The sequence below is a fragment of the Misgurnus anguillicaudatus genome, chromosome 12, assembly GCF_027580225.2.
Source record: "Misgurnus anguillicaudatus chromosome 12, ASM2758022v2, whole genome shotgun sequence".
NCBI classification, from domain to species: domain Eukaryota; kingdom Metazoa; phylum Chordata; class Actinopteri; order Cypriniformes; family Cobitidae; genus Misgurnus; species Misgurnus anguillicaudatus.
The window spans coordinates 24,359,824-24,382,414 of NC_073348.2; the positions used below are offsets into that span (position 1 = coordinate 24,359,824).

General features: G+C 38.6%; 1 protein-coding gene across 2 annotated transcripts in view; it reads right to left on the reverse strand.

Moving 5' to 3' along the window:
• Positions 1-8,886: 8,886 nt before the first annotated feature.
• The window catches only part of fgf11b (fibroblast growth factor 11b), a 53,304-nt gene continuing 39,599 nt past the window's right edge, over positions 8,887-22,591 (reverse strand). For both annotated transcript variants that reach the window (XM_055208634.2, XM_055208635.2), the window contains exons 4-5: positions 13,650-13,848; positions 8,887-11,327 (exon numbers count right to left, since the gene is read on the reverse strand). In XM_055208634.2, coding sequence (XP_055064609.1) covers positions 11,197-11,327; positions 13,650-13,848 — 330 coding nt within the window. In that variant the 3' untranslated portion in view covers positions 8,887-11,196. The remainder of the gene's footprint in view (positions 11,328-13,649; positions 13,849-22,591) is intronic.

Consider the following 22,591-nt stretch of genomic DNA (forward strand, 5'->3'; position numbering starts at 1 on the left):
TTAATTAAAGGATTCTATCACAGCTATTTTTAAAGCCACCTGAAAACAAACATTCGAAAAGGGAGTGTTGTGTCTTACAAGTCATGATGTCACAGGTATCAGTCAGATAGAAAGGTATTGGGCATGATTCATACACCTACACGTGTGTGTGAACACACGACATTGATTTAGATTAGTGGTATTTTCAGTGTGTTTATATAAAACTAAACAACATGGAAGTATGTGAAACTGTTTAGTAAAAGCATTATATGTTCTAGTCCTCATGGGGGAGGGGTTTAGTGTACCGGTAGCGGCCAAACAGGTTTTACCATAATGCAGCACCAACCCTGAGAATTTCCTGTAATCCAAACCCCACACAAACACACACACACATAGAGAGAGAAAGAGGTTTTATTTTCATCTACAAGCTACCAATCTGTATCAGATATTATCTCGTACTCACTCTTATGCCCTAGTGAGACATTTCACACACCTCATCAGTCACTGAAAGATAGTCACTTCCTATAAATATCTTTATCCTCTAAAATATCTTTATCATGGCAGTACAATATATTTTTTAATTCTCTCTGTGTTATTCTGTGCAGTGATTGGAGTGTCACCTCTATGTTTTGGTGGGAGGGGGGAGAGGGATATAGCAGGATCTTATTAGACACACCCCTATAATTGTTTACGGTTCCAAGTAATGTAATTCAAACTGTCATCTGATGGTGACTCATAGCTGGAAGCGAACGGGACAAGTATCAGTTGAGGATCTTATAAATCCAGTGGTTAAAGTTTGGTTTCCATCAATCATCTTTTTGTAATATCAATTAATTAGCTCTATGGTGTCTGCATACATATATAATTTGTAGCCGGTGGCATTGTTATCATTTAATCTTGTTCACGGTTCCTATGACGACAAAGTTTCATGGAAACTCTTGCTCTCTGTCTCGCACAAAAACAAAACACACCACAGTTTCTAGCTAGTACTGCCCCCTATTGGAAATGACAGAGACTTCTCTCTCTTATCAGTGTAATGAATGTCGAACATCCCTGAAATGTCTAAATGACTCTCTCTCGCTTTCTGTTAGTCACTTCCTTTGTTCTTCTCCTTTTTCAGTTCCGATAACAATAATGTCCATTTACTGTCCGGCCTAATGAGAGTTAGGTGAAACGGACAGAATGTGCGAATAAAGAGCAGAGGAGCATGTGTGTGGAAATGAGATAAAAGTGAAATCAATGGTGATGTTTTCAGAGCCTCACAGCAGGATAAAGGAGGACCTTCAAGATAAATATGTGTGTGTTGCAGACTACACGTGTGAAAGGGTTTGCACAGATTTAAGTACAGCACTAAAAATCAATTATACACGTTATTGTTTAACACCGCAGTAAAGCTTAGTTCACTAACTTACAAATGGATTCTTTTAACGTTTTCGAGTAATGACCCCTTTTTATACACCGTCAGAAAAAGATGGTTTGTCACTGAGGCAGTAACCTTTAAAAAGGTCCTATTTGGTACCAATAAGTATGCACACTTTGGTACCAATATGTACCTCTGAGGTGCTATATGAACTCTTTATGTGCACTTTTTTATTTTTACTGACCGTGTATACAAATATGTTAAATAAATCCTAATCTGAACAAAAATATTGATCCCAATGTAGATATTACATATAGTCATTTTATATTTTACATAATATCTCCGCTATCATAGTGGAATGTTAGTAAAGCTTGAACCCTCTGTTGTAATATAGGGTTAGGCATGTACATTTTAAAATGGTGATGTTATGATTTCTGTTTTGTACCTTTAGATCTCTGGATCCCAAAAATCAAGAATATTTAAAGCATTAGTCAAGTTAGGATCAGATTATAAAACTTGTGAAGTCCATATCTGTTGTACTGTTGTGCTGTGTTCTTTAATGTATGTGTGTACTACTGAAAACAGAGAGAGAGCTAAAAAGTTTGTTATAAAGCTTTGCAATGACAAAATAAGTCTTATATAATATAAATTCTATATTCTGATTGTATTATTTAAACCTGAGGTGCCCAAAGTTTTTCCTACCAGGGGCCAAATATCAAACCTGATTGAGGGCCGTGGGCCGAAAGTAAATGTTGCTGTGTTATATTAAAATGAAAGTTGCCCTGATTCTCCTAATTGAATTTTTCCTAATAATTTTATTTAAATAATTAATAAGCAAACATTACTCTTTTAACTAACTATTTTAAAGGTAACTGTTGTAAAAACGAAATCATTTTGCTAATCATTTTTAAATTTCCTTTTGTCTGTGTGCCACTGCCTTGACCTCTCCATTATTAGCCTATAGCATAGGTGTCATTTACACTGGGGTGTCCCCACCACTTTTTGAAATGGCTGATTTTGTCCCCAATACTTTTTGAAAGCATTTGGTTAAAATGTTCTGAAAAATCACACCATCTGCCTAGAAAATTGTAACTTATAATTTTCTATCGGTCTTAGTACACGATGTAACTACAGAAGAGTCAAGTTTTATATAAAAAAATAACCAAACTCTTTGGTTATTTTTTCGCGCGATGCCAATGATCCAATCAGATTCAATGGATTATGCCAAGCCAGGCCAAAAGTGGTACCGCCAGACCCGGAGATCGGCTAAATGGATTCCAAAAAGGAAAAAAAATCAAAGGTTTATCTCTAGGGGAGCTGGAAAATTAGCATATTTTATTTTCAAAAAAGTGGAGATATACGGTTTTGTATGTCTAAAATTTAACTGGTACAAAATTGTTCTTTACGGTACACAATAGATCATTAGGGTTTAATATTGTACCCCAAAAGCTACAACATTTCAACATGTTGTATAAAGGTACAAAAATGAACCTTTGAGGTTACCACCCCAGCCAGAGAAGGTACAGTTTTGTACATTTTTGGAACCTTTTTTCTAGACCTTTTTGTGTCATCATGACCCCTTCGACTAGAATCTGCTGACTCTTAAGGTTATATTTGCATAGTTGAAGCAGTGTCTCATGCATCCCCTGGATGGCAGTGTAAAACAAGTCTTGAACTTTTATGTGTGCTTTGAGTTGAAGCCCCCGATGGCTAGTTTAAGTGTTACAGTCTTTAAGCTCAGTGGCGAGAAGTGAGATACGCTCCAGAAGCCTCGGGGCAGAGCTAAAGGCCTCAGGGAAGAGTTCAAATGCTGTGTTGTATGTCAGATTTAGATGCACACAGCATACAGGGCAAATAGATTTGAGAAGGTGCCATGTTGGATCAAAATCATCATCTGAGAGATCAGAGAGGCTTATAGGAAACACAAGTGTGTGTCTGAGCTTACTAATGTGTGAATGTGTGCATGTACAACCCTGTTTCTCTGTGTGTATACTTGTAGCCTGTGTGTGCGTGTATATGTGTGGACTAAGATTACCAAGGGAAGTCCCGGTTTGTAGGCTCAGCCCAGATGGCAAATGTAATGAGGAGCAGCATGCAGAGGTGCTTTTCTGACCCTGCCACCCTCGCCTCTCTCTCCCCTTCCTCCCCGGGGACACATCTATGAATAATGCATGGATGAATTATTACTTCTAACATTTCGCTGTATTTCCTCCAGAGCTTATGAGTGATTGCAGTGGCTACCCAGCAATCTGCTTTTATGTGGTCAGTTGGAAGTCTTACCGTTAGAATTTAACCATGAGAACAAAAACTACTGAGCATTTATCACCCATGACAGATGTGTGCATTGCTGTTGTGCTTCACCTTTATCAAGAGTTGCAGGGTTTTGCCGCAGGTGAGAGTTTGATATAACACTGACCTCGTAGATTCTCGATGCTTTCACATTTTGCCTGTGGACTTATAACCGGTTTTGGTGTTATGAAGCTGCTGGACTCGTGAAACGCACATATAGTAAAATCTGTAAAATCTCTTGTTTTGCCATATGTATCACACTCTTAAAACTAAAGGTGCTACACGATCCCCTAAATCTTTTTTGGCTGTACCCAGCAAGCAATTTTGCATTTAAGTGAAGTCTAATTACATCTAAGCCAAATTTGGTCTGTCAGTGAAAATGTAATGGACATTTAACCATAGCCTAAAAATAAATTAATAAAACCAAACACTTTGTATAATAACTGTTGACTTTGCTTACTGGAATATTATATAGTTTGGTAAAAAATGTAACCATTTAAGTTTATTTTGGCTAGATGTGGGTTACTCATAGCCAAACTATATCGGCTCTATAGTTAACCTAGCTGATGAAATGATGGCTATTGCTTGCTGGTTCCATAGAACCACAAAAGATTCAAATTGTAGTAAAAAGGTACTTTTTAGACTATAAAAAGGTAAGATATAATTTATTATTTTACTGGCATCTAGCGGTGACATTGTGAATTGCAACCAACAGCTCAGTCCACGGCTGCGTCTGAAAACTAAAGCTAGGGCCACACCAAAAGATCTTAGCAGATTTAAAAAATGTGAGAAACCACAAAAATGATTTGACTTCACAGTAAACACAATGGACGACGGAAATTAAGAAATGTAATGAAAAGGGCACATTTCATTGCTAAAAAACAATGTTATTTTGTGTATTTGGTGTAATACAATGTGTTTGCGTGGTTTTTGGTTAAAAAAAACATTATTTCCCACCGTAAATTTTTGTAGCTCCAGATTTCACTCTCTTCCTGAAACGCACCGATTGGCCAGCTGTACGTTGTGATTGGCTTGAATACCTCTGACGTCAGCCAGAAATGTGACCCTCCTTACCATGTTTGAAAGATTCGCTCACAATGCAATGCTAGCAGGAGGTAATTTACAGGCTGAGTCCGAAAAGGGAAGAATTATGATAATTTCATCACCAATCCCAGGAAGGAAACCTGTTTCCTACAATCCGTGTGTTTGTTGTAGTCCAAGAAAAGTGATTTACGTTGGAAATGAGAACTCGCGTCATTACTTTGCGGTATGTACCTTTTGCATATCGTTAACATGTACTAATACACACTTACACAGCAAAGAAAATGTAAAATCGTGAATCGGACCATAGGTGCCCCTTAATACTGTCGACTGCTTTTTACATCTCTGCCCATATGGCAAAAAATATATATATTTCAATGTGAAAAAAATATATATACATATATATATATATGAAGAGTTTCGTTGCAAAACGATTAATATTTTTCGAAATATAAAAAAATGTCCAAAAAATATACTGGTGAAAAATAAATTTTTGAAAACATATTTTAAAATATATTTCCACAAATATCTTTTTTTGGTGATTTTGTATATTTTAAAATATTTGTAAAATTATATTTGAATATATATATATATATATATATATATATATATATATATATATATATATATATATATATATATATATATATATATATATATATATATATAGCATTTCTGCCAAGAGATCCTTCTAAAAGCTCCACAGTGAACCTTTGAATGAATGGTTCTTTGGGGAACCAAAAATGGTTCTTCTATGACATCGCTGATGAGACAAACCTTTTGTAGCACCTTTATTTTCAAGAGTGCAAAACTTACAGAAAGCTTTTGTTTGGCGAGAAATAATTACAGCACTGCAAACTTTGATGATTTATGCCCTGCATTTGTTGTCATTTTCTTTCATGTTCCCATCTGAAATAAGCAATTTTGCTTGTAGAACAGTTCTCATAGCAGGAGTCCTGATACAGAATTAGCTTTTATGATTACCATTGGTTAACAGCAGTGAGATTTGAATTACGCTCACCCACTCTGAAATTCAACTGTATTTTTTCTTTTACATTCACATGTATGCATATGGCAGATGCCTTTATGCGAAGTGACTTATGTGCGTTCAACCTACATTACAGTATACCTTTTTTAGTATGTATGTACCCTGGGGATCAAACCCATAACCTTTGCACTATTAATGCAATGCCCTTCCAACTCACCCAGAGAAAGACAAAGCTTCCTATACAGTAGGTCAATTTGTAGAGCATTGCGATTGTATGGGCTCGACCCCCATGAAACAGACATGATCAAATGTATATACTGAATGCAGATACATCTGCCAAATGCATAAAGTCAGTTAATCCTTAAATACAGAAGACGCTTGTATTAAAGCAATTACACATTATACCTCTGCATGACAGGAAAGAGATTGAAGGGTCCCGAATATAATGCATGATGATGAGTCGCATGCTGTGTATTAGGCATTCTGTGGGCTAGTTTATATTCCACCCTGCAGTATAAATTCTCTCGCTCATCTGATTAGAAAGACTTCCTGTAATGCAGTGACATAATGCAGCTGTTCGTAGGTGGCCAATGAAAGGATCAGTCAAGTTCTAATGACATAAAATAAGGCCGTTTAATAAATCCTTGTGCGCCGTTCATGTGCAGCATGCCAATGCTAAGTGACGAGAGCAGAGGTTGTCTGTCACCTGTCTCTCGCTTTGCTCACCTGTGAGTATCTGCAGCTGTCCGTGCCATCTGTTTTGTGAAATGCTCTCACATGCAAACTTCGGCAATACAGTAAATCACAGACCTCTTACAATCATACAAATATAACTGTTTTATTTAATAATATGTTATAATAATAATAATAATAAGACACGCCCACCCACCCTTCTCCCAGCCCATTGATGTATAATTGCTCTAGAAATGACAGGTTGGCAAGTTTGGAGGCTAGGAGAGGGTGCAACCTGTGCTCTGTAATGATGTGTCCTCTCCTAGTACGTCCAATGAGGGATGCATGCAGTACAAGAGTCTACTCTCGCAGGTGAGTCGGCACACAGGATTCAGAGCGACACATCTCGCTGCCATGCTGGTTAGGAGTGCATGTTGATCCTGCGAGTTGGCTGGTTAGTCTATAGTCAGAGTTTGTATGTCCTTTGAGTGTCATTATAGGTCCCCACGCTGTTTCGTAAAGGCAGGTGGATTCAGCTCCACATTCTGAAGAGCAAATCAGCTCGTACCTGCATTCACTGGTAAGACCGGGGGCGGGGCTTAGGCAGGAAGCCACATTTCACTTGGCAGTTATTGCCACACTCAGGCAAGTCCTGGCTTGTGGAAGACTTCTTGCGTTTTGGAAGACGAGATGATAGGGAAGATTGGCTTTTTCATTTTATTCGGAAGACACCTGCAATAATTCCTGATCAAGAGAGGTGCATTGGCTTCAGGTCGGGCAGGTTTTTGGAAATCACCCACAAGTTTAATTGTTCGTTCTGTGAAGGTGAAGAAGTCAAACCTTTAGTTCGTTTATCATGAGAAATGGATATAAAACCAAGTTGCCATAAGGGAAATACATTTGAGAAAAATATTGCAGAAGAAGAAACACAATCAAAACATAAGCTTCATCTTGCGGTATATAAAAACGATCTATTCATAAATTATCGGATCAAGTAAGCACCCATCAGTTCTTTAAAATGATTTTTTGTGACTCCCTGGATATTACTGCGCGTAAAATGGCCTTCGGTTGCAATTCATTTCACAATTTAATAAAATAATATTGACAATTTAAAAAATAAATACAAAAACAAAACAAAAAATGTAAATCTATACATATCCACCATCCTTATGGCTCATAGCAGGTTTGGCAAGACCAACCAGTCATTTTTCCCTCAAAAGCAGCCACATACAGTACAGTATTGTCACAATTTTGTATGATTGCATTTAATATGACTCATTAATCCTTCTTTATATATATATATATAACATATATTTTTATCTTTTACTCTTTCATTTCATCACAAAAATATGCCATTACAATTTTATAAGTGTCCATCAGTCGCATGACTCTCTATGCATGCTCGAATCGAGGACAAATGAAACAGAAAACACTCTGTGTCCTTGAAAACTTGACCTGATTTTGAAGAGAAAGCGAGAGTCAGGAGAGATCTAAGACCATATTACTACTAACTTCACAGCAAAACCAGGTCTGGAGAGAGAGAGAGAGAGAGAGAGAGAGGGAGAGAGAGAGAGAGAGAGACAGACAGTCCTACAGTATTTGAAGTTAGGCTTAAGATCTGAATTGACTTAGTGTACTCTCTTCTTCCAACCACATAAATCCCAGAAAAAAACTCCTTGTTCATAGTCTGCTAATGTCCTCGGTTTCCTCACTTGCACAGGGAAATTATTGCTCACATCGCTGGGCTATTGCTCTCCAGTTTGGCTTTTATTGAGTCAATCGATCGTTACTTTGCTCTATCTCTCTCTCTTTCACACACACACACACACACAGAGAGAGAGAGAGCTAAAGGGAAGGTTAATAGCCACAGGACACACAGGAGAGGGTTTGGGGAGATTGCTCAGGAAATGGAGCGTGACTTTGGAGCACACATGAGGGGGCACGTGTGCGCCACATTCGCCCTTGTGTTCTCAACATCTCCGTCGACCAGGTAGATAGCACGCGCGCACACACACACGCAAATGCCCTCGCCCCGACCTCGAAGGACCCTCGTCTGCTCAACCAGCAACAAATTTGTTCAGTTTCTAATTCATAAAACAACTCCATGAATCCGACTTAATGATCTTTCGGGTTTCTCCTCATATAGTCTAACGCCTCTAAATCTGTCAGCTTCTCCAACAGCTAACTTCAATCACGGATTTACCCTCAGGACGTTCAGAAACTCCTGCAGCGTGAACGCAGACAATCATCTACATCCCAAAACCAATCTCGCGTAGCTGAACATTTACCAGAGTTTATTCCGGAAAGTCTTTATCCTGTTATTCCCGCCGCATTCTCTTACGGTACCTTTACATTTCTGCTTACGACTTTCATCGAGACATTCGCCCACGTTCCAAACATTTTCTAAAATGTATCTAAAAAGTCTTACTACATACCTTTTCTCATTAAAGGACAAGTTTGGTATTTTACACTTAAAGCCCTGTTTTCAGATTGTTCATGATAAAATAGAACGGTTTTGACTGAAATTTGGACACATGATGCTGTCCCGGGACAGCATCATATGTTCAAACTCCAGTCAAAACCGTTCCACCCCATCATAAACAATCCGAAAACCGGGCTCCAAGTGCGAACCGAACTTGTCCTTTAAGTTCAATCACAGATTTTCCTCTGAGGATTAACCCTCAAACATTCCTGAAGAAACTTTACGTCTCAAAAACATCTTTATCCAGTTACTTTCGCTACATACTCTTACCTTCAACGTTCTACTTACAACTTTCATGGAGACCCACGTGCCAATACTCATCACACCAAACATTTTAATCCAATTATGTCTGCTACACACAAGTATTCCCTATTTTCAATTTCTATTAACACCTTATTGAGACAATTGGCGACATACGCACACCGTTTCTCTACATGCTGAAAACATTCTGCAACATGCACAAACCCCCATTAACATTCCCTTAACGTTCTTCCGATTTTCTGTTGCACATCCCTAAATATATCCCTTTTTTTTTGCTGTCTGGGTGTCCAGAACAGATAATCAGGCCATAGCTCAAGGACATCAAGGTGACTATGCCACACAAACACGTACACATGAACCTCACACGCCCTCTATGTCTCTGCGCTGTTGTCTTGCCATTTACCTTGACTGACAATAGCTGCAGCCAATCAGATCACACCACACACACCACAGTGCTTGCTGCAATACCAAAGCAGGACAAGAGTCCTTTCTTCCTTCTTAGGGACAGAAAAGATGGACAAACATCCATTAAACGATTTAGGCATGGGTTTGTGTGTAAAAAAAAACAGAATAAGATGCCTGTGTGTTTTTAAGCAGCATGAATGGATAAAATGGAAACCGATGCTGGTTTTTGCAGTAGGAAAGATGCCTGTGGAATCACAAAGAGCAAATTAAAATGCCCAGACTTGACTCAACCATTAAAATGATCAACTGTGTCTGCGAGCCAAGTGTTTACACACGTGTGCCCACACCACACAAACACACACAAATAAATAAATAACAGAAGCAAATGTTAATTTCACGTCATTCTGTCCTTTTCACACTCCAAGACACATACTAAAGCTTTCAAACACTTGATCGGCTCTCCTCAATTTAAATCTGCACATTAAAATCTCTTGTCCGCGCTGGTTGAACGAGCCGAACGTTCACGGGAACAGAAGTAAATAATTCAAGCAATCATGGCTGGATTCCTGTAAGAATTCCATCAAAGATCCATCAAACAGCTCGACTGCCAATGATACGGCTGAATCCCATTGGCCATTAAACATGAATAGAGTTGTCACAAGAGGCTTTTGTTTTGCCTGCAGGTGAATGCTGTGTTCAAGCCAAAGACAGATGCTTGGGGTTGTGAATTCACTCTTAACTCATTATCGCTGTCATGATCATTAAGTCTGTTGTTGTTTAGAATAAGGAAAGTAAATCTACTGCATTTGGTTTCATGTAATGGCTGTTTTTGTTTATAGAGTGAGATTGGATTACAGTGAAATATTTGTTCTGTCCTACATTACGGATTTTTCCTTATACCATTGGGTCCACTGGTTGCGGCATTGCATTAGCAACGCTGATGTCATGGGTTCGATAGCATACGGTCCAAAATATAAACCCCAGCTGTCAATTGGGCAGTACCTAATATGTATACATTTGGTAGCAATATGTACCTCTGAGGTACTAAAATGAAATCGTTAGGTACAAAGGTGTACTTTTTGAAAGGGTACTGCCCCAGTGACAGCTAGGGTACATATACCACCTTTGCTGACGGTGTACTGATTAAATGTTTAATTTGAATGCAGAATGCACTGCCAAGTGCACAAAAGTAATGTAAAATGTTATCTACACCTGCTGACCAATACAAATGGATCCTACTTGAAGGGTGCAATAAACAAGAATATTTCCCTCCTTTTGTTTAAGGCTCTGACTGCCACAGATGTTCGTAACCTAATGGCAGGGGGAAAATGAACCAGCAAGGGTCTCATATGTCGAATAGAAATTACGATGTTCAAAATAATATCTCCCTCTCTCTCTCGCTTTCACGCTCAGTCTCACCAAACACTTCATCTAAACAAAGGAAACCACAGGGAAAGAAAGTCAATATTTAGTGGAAACCCCAAATGGATAATTCTTGTATTTGCCTTTACAGCTATAGGCAGGGGGCCTGTAAGGGGAACATGATTTTGCAGGGGAGTAACAGGTGTCTGGTTCGCCAAAAAAAGATAGGTGTCCCCTCGCCCTGTAGAGAGCTGATTTTGCCCCACTCATACAGCTCTTCCTGCCCCGTTGCATTGTGGGAAGTAAAGTTATCAATATCACTGTAGTCCATCACCCTCCCTGTATGTGGCCCCCGTGCTATGAAGCATCGGCTCTGGGGGCGTCTTTCCTGCCGTTCTGGGAGGGGGAGTCTGAAGTCTTTACGGTTTTGCGCGGAGGACTCTGCTCGGCAACAAGCTCATGCAGCGAAGGTTCCTTGTACATGGCCACTGAAGGAAATGAAGGAGAATAAAGAGAGATTGATGTTATTTTGAGAAACAGAGGACCTCAGATTAATTACTGTCTCATAAATAGTGCAACCATTCAAATCCAAATGCAACCAAATGTTCAATCGAATGATTTGCCCGAAACTGTAACTTCTGAAGTCGTATACTCACCCTGGTGTTGTTTCAAAGCTGTATAACTTTCTTTTGTGTTTTAAAAAAAGTCAATCTGTCAAGCTTCAAAATGAGAAAAATCCACCATAAAATTTTATTCTTATTGTCATTGTCATCTCATCATAACCAAATGTCATTAAACCTGATGCAGCAGATCTAATAGTGCCATTTTGATTTGAAAATGACAGCGGATGTAAAAAAAAAAAACTATTTAGTAAATAAGGAATTATTGTCTTTTTGTTACATAAAGCGTTATATATATTGACAGCGTTAGTTTCTTTTCAATTTTATTACATTAACAAAAGTAATTGTAAATTTATTGTCTATAAAAAATAAAAATGGTAAAAGAAAGTAAGTCAGATGGTGAAAAAAGTTTGCAGAATTTATTTATTCATTTATTTTTAGGTGATCTATTTTGGGGGTGTACATTTACCAAATAATTAGACATTGAATAAACAATATTGGTTGACCACTAATCTGATTATTAGGAGAAATGTTTCCACCTTTAAAAGGTTCTCAAGCTGTCACTAGGGCACTACCCTTTAAAAAGTTCCTAATTTGTACCATTCAGCTACAGAAATGTATACATTTGGTACCGATATGTACCTCTGAGGTACTAATATGCACTCTTTAGGTGCAAAGGTGTATTTTTTTAAAGGGTTCTGCCCCAGTCACCATTTTTTCTGACAGTGTATAGACGGTTTCATCGGACGCACGTGCGCTGACGGGATAGACGTCTGAATCCGAACTTTACTTCCGGTTTCGTTTTTTTAATGGTCTTACCAGTTGCTAAACTGATGCAAATGCCTCGTCGAATATAACAAATGTTTTGGTTTCCTGGGTAATCTATGTGTTGTTTTTTTGCTTGTTATATAAATAAACTACGTTTAAAGAACTTTGTTATTTACTCTGAGTTTATCGGAAGTTACGTGCAGACCACGACAGTCGCTTGTTTATGTTGCTACTGCTGAAACCGTCTATAGTTATAAACAGTGTCAGGGGTAACGCATTACAAGTAATGTGCATTACGTATATATTATTACTTAACGCATTAAGTAACGCATTACTTTATAAATGTACACATTAATATTTGAGTTACTTTTATAAAAAACTAATGCGAGTTTTTAGTTTAAATAATTTGAAAAAAAAATAATGTACTTAATTGAACTAAACATAGTCATGTCGAATCAAGCACTACATGCGTGCGCGCCTGAGCGTGAACCGGCATTTTCGCGATGGAAATATGCAATTTCTGAATGCAGAACTTCTCCGTCATGAAAAAAAACACCTGCAAGGCCTAAAAGAGATCAAGCCTCAGCCAAGTAAGAAAAAGTAACGCAAAAGTAACTTAAAAGTAACGTAAGTATTAATTTCCATAAAAGTAACTAAGTAATGCAATTGGGTACTTTTTGGGGTAGTAACTTTATATTGTAATGCATTACTTTTAAAAAACAAGTTTGGTATTTTACACTTAAAGCCCTGTTTTCAGATCGCTGCAAAAGATGCTTTCCAACAGGTTTTATCACAGTTTTTGTCCAACTCCATTGACGTGTATTAGATGTGCTGTGAGATACGGTATTACTCTGTGCCGGGAACGTTGTTTGTATTCTTGCAATTGGCAAAGGTGGATTATCGCCACCAACTAGGCTGGAGTGTCTATTATTCAAGCTCTCAATGGAAGAATGTACAGGTGTGAGGCGTTTGGAAAAATAGGTCCACAAGTTTACAACGAATGGTAAATCACCTGTTGGAAAGCATCTTTTGCAGCGATTTTTGTGTGAGCATATCAGTGAACACCCCTGACCACTTGGTGAGTTTCACGTCTTTGTAAACGAAAGTTGAATGCATTTTAGGAAGGATTGTTCCAGTGCACCTATACAAACATTGTAGAGGTAGTGGGTGATACAACAGCAACCGAAAATTCTTTGGCCAGCATCATATGTCTAAATTTCAGTCAAAACCGTTTTATTTCATCATAAACAATCTGAAAACAGGGCTTTAAGTGTAAAATAGCGAACTTGTCCTTTAAAAGTAACTTTCCTCAACAATGGTTATAAACAATATAATATGCCACAATGTTAATTTAACTCTGACAAATCTGAAACCATCTGATCTGAATATTTTAAAGTTGAATTAAAGCCCATCTGAACTGACCTTCAATGACTTTAGGTAGGAAGTGTGCGGCCGCTTTGGTCTTCTTCACGCGGTTGCCCTTCATCACTTGGCCATCCCGGTTGATGCCAATATACCACGACCGTCCTGACTGGCTTTGGCGGTACAGCATGGAGGAGTACGTCACGTAGTAATTCTCAAACACGCTCTCTTTGAATTTACACTCGGGGTTGAAGTTCTCCTGTCAAAGAATGAAAGACACAAATATGCTAATAAGCACTGAGAGCTTTCATCTAAATTGCATGCACATTCATGTGCATAAACACATGAGAGATAAAAGATAAACTTAGCATGAAATAACACGATGTTGAACATTTGGGATGTATCTAACCGAGATCTCTTGATGGCGTTTCTTTGAAAGCAATATACTCCACATTATACTGTAACTGTGCATTCATTTGCATGACTGATGAATTTAATACTCTTCCCAAAGGTACACTGAGAGCCGAGATTGCTACATACTCACACGGCAAAATGTAAATGTAAACTCGAAAGCGCGACCCACAAATCTGCCAGATACTCGAAACGTCACATCCTGAGATGAAGAAAAATCCACTCCACTTTCAAGCTAAAACTTTAATTTGGTCGGTTCCGAAGATAACCTTGCGTTTCCCATTCATCTCCCCGCCGCTGCTTATAGCCATTTCCGCCAATTCGAGCGACTGTATCTGGATGAGTGTAACCAAGAGCGACATGTATACATCTCTCTTAGTCTTCGTCAGGGTCCTTGCCCTGTCAACGAGCAGACCCAATCAGCAGGATTGATTTAGAGAGGGTAACCAAGCAGAAATGGCTGACTGGGGTCTTTCGCAACCCAAACGGAGATTGAGGGAATCGAATGGAGATAGCGAAGGACAGACAGGAGACATGCGGAGAAGTGCAGAAGGGTTAAGAGTGTTCTCTTCCTCAGTATGAAGCAGCTCAGTTTGAGTGAAAACCAGCGAATGCCGCCAAATCATAATTCGGCTGCCCAGAATACAATCCAAAAACCCAAATGTGCAGTAATGAACTGTTTAATCATCTGGATTCAGTCAGATGTACTGCAAAGTAAATGTCAAACACTGTCAGAAATAAGGTACAGAAGCTGTTACTGCAGGGTAACCTTTCAAAAGGTTCTACCATATAGGTACAGATTGTATCCAATATGTATCTTTAAAGTACCAAGATGTGTCTTTGAGGTACTAATATGCACCCTTATGTACAAAGGTGTACTTTTTGAAAGGGTAAGACCCCTCCACCCCAGTTTCTGACAGTATAGGTTTTAAAAGGACAGTAAGCACTACAGACATTAAGATATAACCCTGATATTTGGATCAGCACCTAAGCAGGATATACCTCTACATTTGATACTCCAATCTTGAACCTTTGTATGCACCCTTGGATTTATAGTTTAGCATGCAAACAATGCTGTTTTATGTGCATCAAAATATATATGCATTGCACAAGTTGTGAACAGGCATTATTTTTAATCAAATCTAAAAAAAACAAACAAACTTGATATCTTGTTATTTTCAGGCTTGAGTTGGACTTTGACTCCATTGCAGATGGAGATGACATGTGATTTCAGGCAGTCTAGATGTCCAGGTCCTATCTGTGCGTTTTAATAGGTCACGTTGAGTAATATCTTAATTATAGGGGTTAAAATATAAAGCTAATCCTTTTTGAGAGAGTTAGACAGACTCGTTCAGCTTGCGCGTTGTTGAGAAATGATCTGGAATGACATGTCAAGAAAGAGGTAATATCCGGCCTGCGTGCCGAGAATTCCGACCGTCACTCCAGCCTCTTTATAACGCAGAGCAGATCTCTGAACTTTGCCTTGCTCCTCCCCCTCTCCTCCTCTTCACCACCCTCTACATCCCTCCCTTTATTTTCCTCCATTCATGGGCATGATGTCCGATTTCACCTGGTCGTAATAAAACACGCCCCTTTATGAACCTCTAGCAACACCAACAAGAAAAAAATCAGCTAACTTTCTAAAACTCCTCCATGCCGTGCTCTGTATAGCTTTTTTGCCCTTCAACTGTGAGGGGGTGAATGTTTTTGTGACTCATCCGTTTATATTAAACCTTAAAATTCTGCATAATTAAGGGCGTGGCCACTTGAGTGACGGTTGAACAGCCACTACTGTCACTATAGAGTCAAGCTAGGCAGGCGTGGTTTCAGCAATCAGCCACCTCAGCTTCACCCACGCCCCCCTCTTTACCCATTTTTAGATATCCGTTAGTGATGCGCGGTGACGTGCGGCCAAAATGGCAACGGCAGGCACCGCCTACTATTGGCTTCAAAAACGATCTTCAGAAACCTATGGGTGACATCACTACAGTCTATGCATTGGATACATTAAGCAAATAACGCAGGTCTCTGACTATTAATTATAAATAATAATAAAGTTTATATCCACTTTTGGCTTGGAAAAATGTCTAAGCTTTTTAAGCCCGATTTTTCTGGTACAGTCCCTTTGTTGCATTTTTACTTTCCTTTAGGCTAAACCTTTAAATAGTGTAACATTAATCTTCTACAAAATCTGAATGGTCATAATGTGTTTTAAGGAAATGTATCACACTCATAAGTCTACTTTAACTGTTTAAAATTTAAAGTTTTTTAAAGCACAGGATGGTACATCAACACCATCCATATCTAACTTTTAACCTTCTGATGTCCTTCACAGATGTTATTGGTTTTTCCTGGTCGCCAAAACACCTATTCATCATAAATGTCTAAATAAAAGGCTGTTTAAAAGTACCACATAGGTGTCATAGCATTTCATGCATTTTCCAACTAAATCTTTTGTTGCTACTGTATAACATAAGTGTGTATGGCTGTTTTTTTTTCCATTTTTCCTTAATCATTGTATGTAAAGCGTGATGCTCATATACGGACGAACACGCAGATCCACACACAGTTCGTAAGCACTAAAGCCTGAAGTATAGTTTAGTTTTTACGCGTATACGTTGGTGTCCAGCCTGATCTCACAAGAATTCAAACATATTTTACGAGTGGCTAATTCGTATGAATTCATACGAAGTTAATCGTGCAAAAACGTACGATTCTCATTAAAGCAACAACAACAAAACTGAACCCTTAAACCCACACCTAACACCAACGTCTCAGGGGTCAAAGCAAATTGTAGAAAAACGTACAAATGTGGTCGTATGAATTAATAAGAATTAGCCAACTCGTAAAATATGTACAAATTCTCGTGAGATAGCGTTGGAAGATCCTCAGTGCATGTTATGCAAATTTTGTCATTAGAAGAGTATGCATGCACTGTACGCGCACATGGATTTTTGTAACGCGCGTGCAGCAGTATGTAGTTTGGAGGCCAGGAGAAATATTGAATTTTTTGCAATGCGCATGCGTTGAACGTCTGTGTACACGTACAAGTAAAATAAACCTACCTCAAGTAGATGCGTATAAATAGCACGGAGTGCTATATATTGTGAAATACATAAATTCCAATTTGGCGTGCATATGATACCCCAGTCCTCCCCAGTCACTTAAAGGCAGGATAGGCAGGAATTATCTAAAACACTTTTTTACAAATTTGTCCAAACTGTCTCTATATACCAATACATAATTAAAATGTAAGCACTCCGAAAAAAAAGAGTACAAAACTCAAGTGTCTGTAGACCCCTCACGACTGTCTTAAACACAGCTCATTATTTCCATTCGGGACGAAACAAATGATTGGCTTGCGCGACTATCACTGTCTCTCGCGACCATAGCACCACCCCTGTTGCTATGGGATCTGCCCACACATGTGCACAACTGATTGATTTGAACATGCACGAGGCACTCTAGGAAGAGCAAAAGTACGGCAGAGAAAGAGCATTCAGAACTCACAGTACCTGCATATGCAGTCAGCGAAGGCAAACAAGGCAAAAAAATAAACGAAGAAATGAAGAAATCAAACGAGAGTAAATATCGTGTGGCTTTTCCTCGAGTCAACGATGCGGTAGCGGTATTGTCTCCGGAGTGTAGTCCTCATCAGAGTCAACAATGCTTTCATCACGGAAACTCTTCCATGCAAAACACCGTGAATCTTCCACAAAATTCACCTTCATCACAGTGTAACTGATGGTAATAAATAAACTTGCATCAATGCAATCTGTTTTTAGCTTTGTCTCATAAATATAACTAGCTAGTTTGTTACCGAATCAAACAAAATATTTTAAACTTTACCTGTATCCATATGCTAGCTTAATAGTGAGTACTTAAAGCTATTGTATTTGTTAGGTGTATTATGTCATGTGATTGTGACATGATGTTACTACATGCACCGCGCTGCTTCCTCTCGGCTCGTCACAGGTAAATGCTTCTCCCAGCAGAGCCGGTCAGCATCGCACGTTCATGTGTTTTGGGGGCGTGGCTTTAGAAGAAACCCAGAAGGGAGGGGGTGGAGTGAATGGAAAAATGAGCTGTGTTTAAAACAGTCGTGAGAGGTCTACAGACAGGTTTTTATACTCTCTTTTTCAGAGTACTTACATTTTACTTATGTATTGGTATATAAAGACAGTTTAAACACATTTGTAAAAAAGTTTTTTAGAAAATTCATGCCTATCCTGCCTTTAAGTGACTGGGGAGGACTGGGGTATCATATGCACGCCAAACTGGAATTTATGTATTTCACAATATATAGCACTCCGTGCTATTTATACGCATCTACTTGAGACTGTAGGTTTATTTGTAGTTCGACGCATGCACATTGCAAAAAAGTCAATATTTCTCCTGGCCTCCAAACTACATACTTACAAAAATCCATGTGCGTGTACAGTGCACGCATACTCTTCTTATGACAAAATTTACATAACATGCACTGAGGACCCTCCAACGCTATCTCACGAGAATTTGTAAATATTTTACGGGTTGGCTAATTCGTATTAATTCATACGACCACATTTGTACGTTTTTCTACAATTTGCTTTGACCCCTGAGACGTTGGTGTTAGGTGTGGGTTTAAGGGTTCAGTTTTGTTGTTGTTGTTTTAATGAGAATCGTACGTTTTTGCACGATTAACTTCGTATGAATTCATACGAATTAGCCATCTCGTAAAATATGTATGAATTCTCGTGAGATCAGGTTGGACACCAACGTATACGCGTAAAAACTGAACTATACTTCAGGCTTTAGTGCTTACGAACTGTGTGTGTGTCTGCATGTTCGTCCGTATTTTTTTAGAAAATTCCTGCCTATCCTGCCTTTAAAGCAACACTATGTAGTTTCCATGTAAAAATGGCTTACAGCTCCCCCATGTGGTTGAAAAGCGCAACAGTGCCTGGTATCAGACACTCTTATGCAGGCAGGGGGAGGGGCAGGGCTGTGTTTCCTACCCTCCACCGCCACTTTCAGAGTGTGCTTGTAGCAGCTAGGAGGCTGCTCAGGTTGCAGCAACAGTACAATTTGTCCAGTTAAAACACTGAAATAATTTTAGAGACATTATTTAAAGGTAAAAAAACTACATAGTGTTGCTTTAAATGGTGCATCTTTTTTTGTCATTTTATTTATTGGTTTCTACATTTTTTTCAGTTTTTTAAACCATTTTCGCTTGGGTTTAGGGTTAGACATTTGCTTAAGGAGGTAATTTAATATACAGGTTTCTCAGTGTTTTTGTCTATTTTTAAGCCATGGATATTTGGAGTTGGGGTTAGAATTGGGGTTTGGGTTAGGATGTCATTTTTATGTAACAAAAAGTTGTTCTAACCCTAAACCTAAGCGCCAATGGTAAAAAATAGCAAAAAATTGAGAAACCAATAAATAAAACAACAAAAAAGATGCGCTGTTTAAGTGAATGGGGAGGACTGGCGTATCATATGCACGGCAAATTTCAATGTATTGCACGATTTTAACACTTCGTGCTATTTATACGCAAGTCCGTGAGACTGGGATGAATAAACTATGCTTTGCAAGGCTGTGTGTTCGAATGTGAGCATACGCTCGTGTACACGTAAAAAAACAAACTATACTCCAGGCTTAAGGGTGTGTGAGCTATGACGTCACGAACGTCAGGACATTTTGCAAAATTTTTCCTATAGCTTTTGGCTCAGAGAGCATGAAATTGACAGACGGAGGGTGTGTGATCCGAATGTTGCTCTGTTTCTATCCCTCGTTGAAATGGAGTTAATGACCTTGTAACTGCCACATGGCAAACTCAGAAACATTTTCCTGGGGGGGGGGGGGTTTAGGGGGAGTTTACGCAACCACTGAAGTGACGAACAATCTGCAATGTTTCATAAAGCCTGTCGCACCTTTAACGCTCATCATGACGATAACAAAAACAGTAAGGAAGATTTACGGCAACGTTAAGCCGGCTACAATCCTTAAGACAAGAAAAGCGCACAATTCAGCATTTTTTAAACCCTCTATAATGTCCACAAGAGACCATATAATGAGACACAGCCTGGAGCTTGTTACAGAAGATTAAGTTCACTGAAGTTCTGCAACATAGCCACTTTGAAATTTTTTGGGGGATTTTTTTTTTATTGGAACGAACCAAACATGACCTCTATTCCCTGTTCTGGAATGTAACACAATGCTAAAGACACGGTTGAATAATTTATATCAATTATGCTATTTCAAAGACACATGTATTATTCAGTGAAACGCTGTATTACTCTCAATTCCACAATTATTTTATACTGAGACAGGAAGTAGACAGAAAAATGTGCCCTTCATCGTATGATCATGTGAAACGCACAAAATAAAACTGGGATTCTGACACTACAATTCAGGATATAAGCGGGTGCCACACTTCCTGTGAATGGAGCTGTGGCCTATGGCACTAATTTGCAGAGAGCGGAGAAAGAAAATTGAAAAAGAGGAAGCTGATAGCCAGCAGCTAGGTAAAGCAATGCATGCTGGGAAGAGGACTCAGAGAGGCTCTTACCAGCAAAAGCAGCTCAGATAAATACTGTTAGAAGTGAGGTTTGGTATAAACAAACAAGATGACCCACATCATACTACAACTGAGCTCTAGTGTTGTGTAAATGCAAACCAATTTAAAGCTGCAATCGGGTTAAAAATAAGCAAAAATCTGTTGTTACCTAAATGTACAAAAAAAATCAATGTCTCCCTACCCCTATTCCCAAAGTTAAGCTTATAATGATGATTTATAATTTGCTTGGTAAGGTTGGATATCATGGGAAATATAACTTTAAACTTACTGGCATAATTATGTCACGTTTAAAAGTTTTATACAACACTTTTTATATAAAAATGTTATAAGGGCAGTTTCCCGGACAGGAATTAGACTAGTCGTAGGCTAGAAAAATGTAATTGCTGTCCAAACTAAAAACAACTTGCACTGACATATCATAAAATACATCAGTGCCTTTGTTTTGCCTGAAAATGCACACCAGTATGTTTTTAGTAAGGCATGTTTGTTAAAACTAGTTTTATTTCCTAATTAAACTAAGGCCTAGTCCTGGCTTAAGCTAATCCTTGTCCGGAAAACCACCCCATAAAGTTTAGGGTTAATATAATGAAATATTTTAGCATCTTTAAAGGCGGGGTGCACAATTTCTTAAAAAAACGCTTTGGAAAAGGGAGTCGGGCCGACTACCAAAACACACTTGTAGCCAATCAGCAGTAAGGGTGTGTCTACTAACCGACATCGTTGCCTGAGTTGCATATGTGTGGGGCGGGTCTATCAAAAGAAGGTCCAGATTCTATTAGGATAGGTCGTGTTTGTTTAGGTGATTTCAAATGTCAACATTGGCTTTCAGAGATCATGGATCCTGCCTTTAAAGCACCCACCCTTTGTCTATAATTTGTAAAAACACTTTTAAAACAGTATTGATGGTGTCGTGTCTTAGTAAATCTTACTATTCATTACATGTTGTTATTAAGGGATTAATATTACAGCACTAATCTTTAAGCGCTGATGTTAACAGGTAACAGCACTCACCCTGCATATTTGAGCTGTGCTGCGATCATTTGAGCGCAGGGATCTATAAGGCATCCAAACATAATATCTATGACTTGATCTACTGATCTACGCATTCAACTGTGTTGGTATGATTGGTTACATGTTTGTGATGTTGGAAACCAAGGCAATTTTAAACCGCAGGAATTATACTGTCTCTGACTTTATGGAGAAAATACTCAGCAATGGTGTTAAATGATAAATTTGCCCATAGCTTGTCTTAACACCACATAGACATATACGATAGTGATGTCATTTTAAAACGATGCAGACTGAAGCTGAAAGATAGGAGGTTTCATGACCCTTCAACTCTTAAAGGTGTAGTGTGTAAATTTTAGTGGCATCTAGTGGTGAGTTTGCAAATTGCAACCAACGGCTCAGTCCACTGCCCAACCCTCGCTTTTGAAATACATAAAGAATCTACGATAGCCACCACCGGACAAACATGTCATCGACGGCGACAACTTAGTAAAAAAGTTTGTACGTTAAGGGCTTCTGTAGAAAAATGGTGGCACAAAATGGCGACTTCCATGTAAGGGGACCCTCTGTGTATGTAGATAAAAACGTCTCATTCTAAGGTTATAAAAACATAACGATTCATTTTAAAAGGTCTTTATACACAACTGATAATATAGTTTTGTATATCATTTTGCATTTCTTTCAAGAGATCCTTCTAAAAATTACACACTGCACCTTTAAGTACAGCATCTGTCAGTAAGGGCTAACTGGCCCACACTAACAAACTAAAACCTTGACCTTGGTTTGTGCAGCAGATCTGATGTGATCTAAATCAAAGCGAGTCCACTCTTCTCCATGATCATATCTTTGCATAAAGCTCTTTAAGCGTGCGTGCGTGCGTGTTCCTTAGTGCACATGTTAGCATACTGTACATACGTGTAAATACGAGTAATGTGCCTTGCCACTTACTGTATGCGTAGGACTATACCCAGAAAGACACAATTGCTGATATAGTTGTATAGTTTAGTACAGATTGCTATATCAT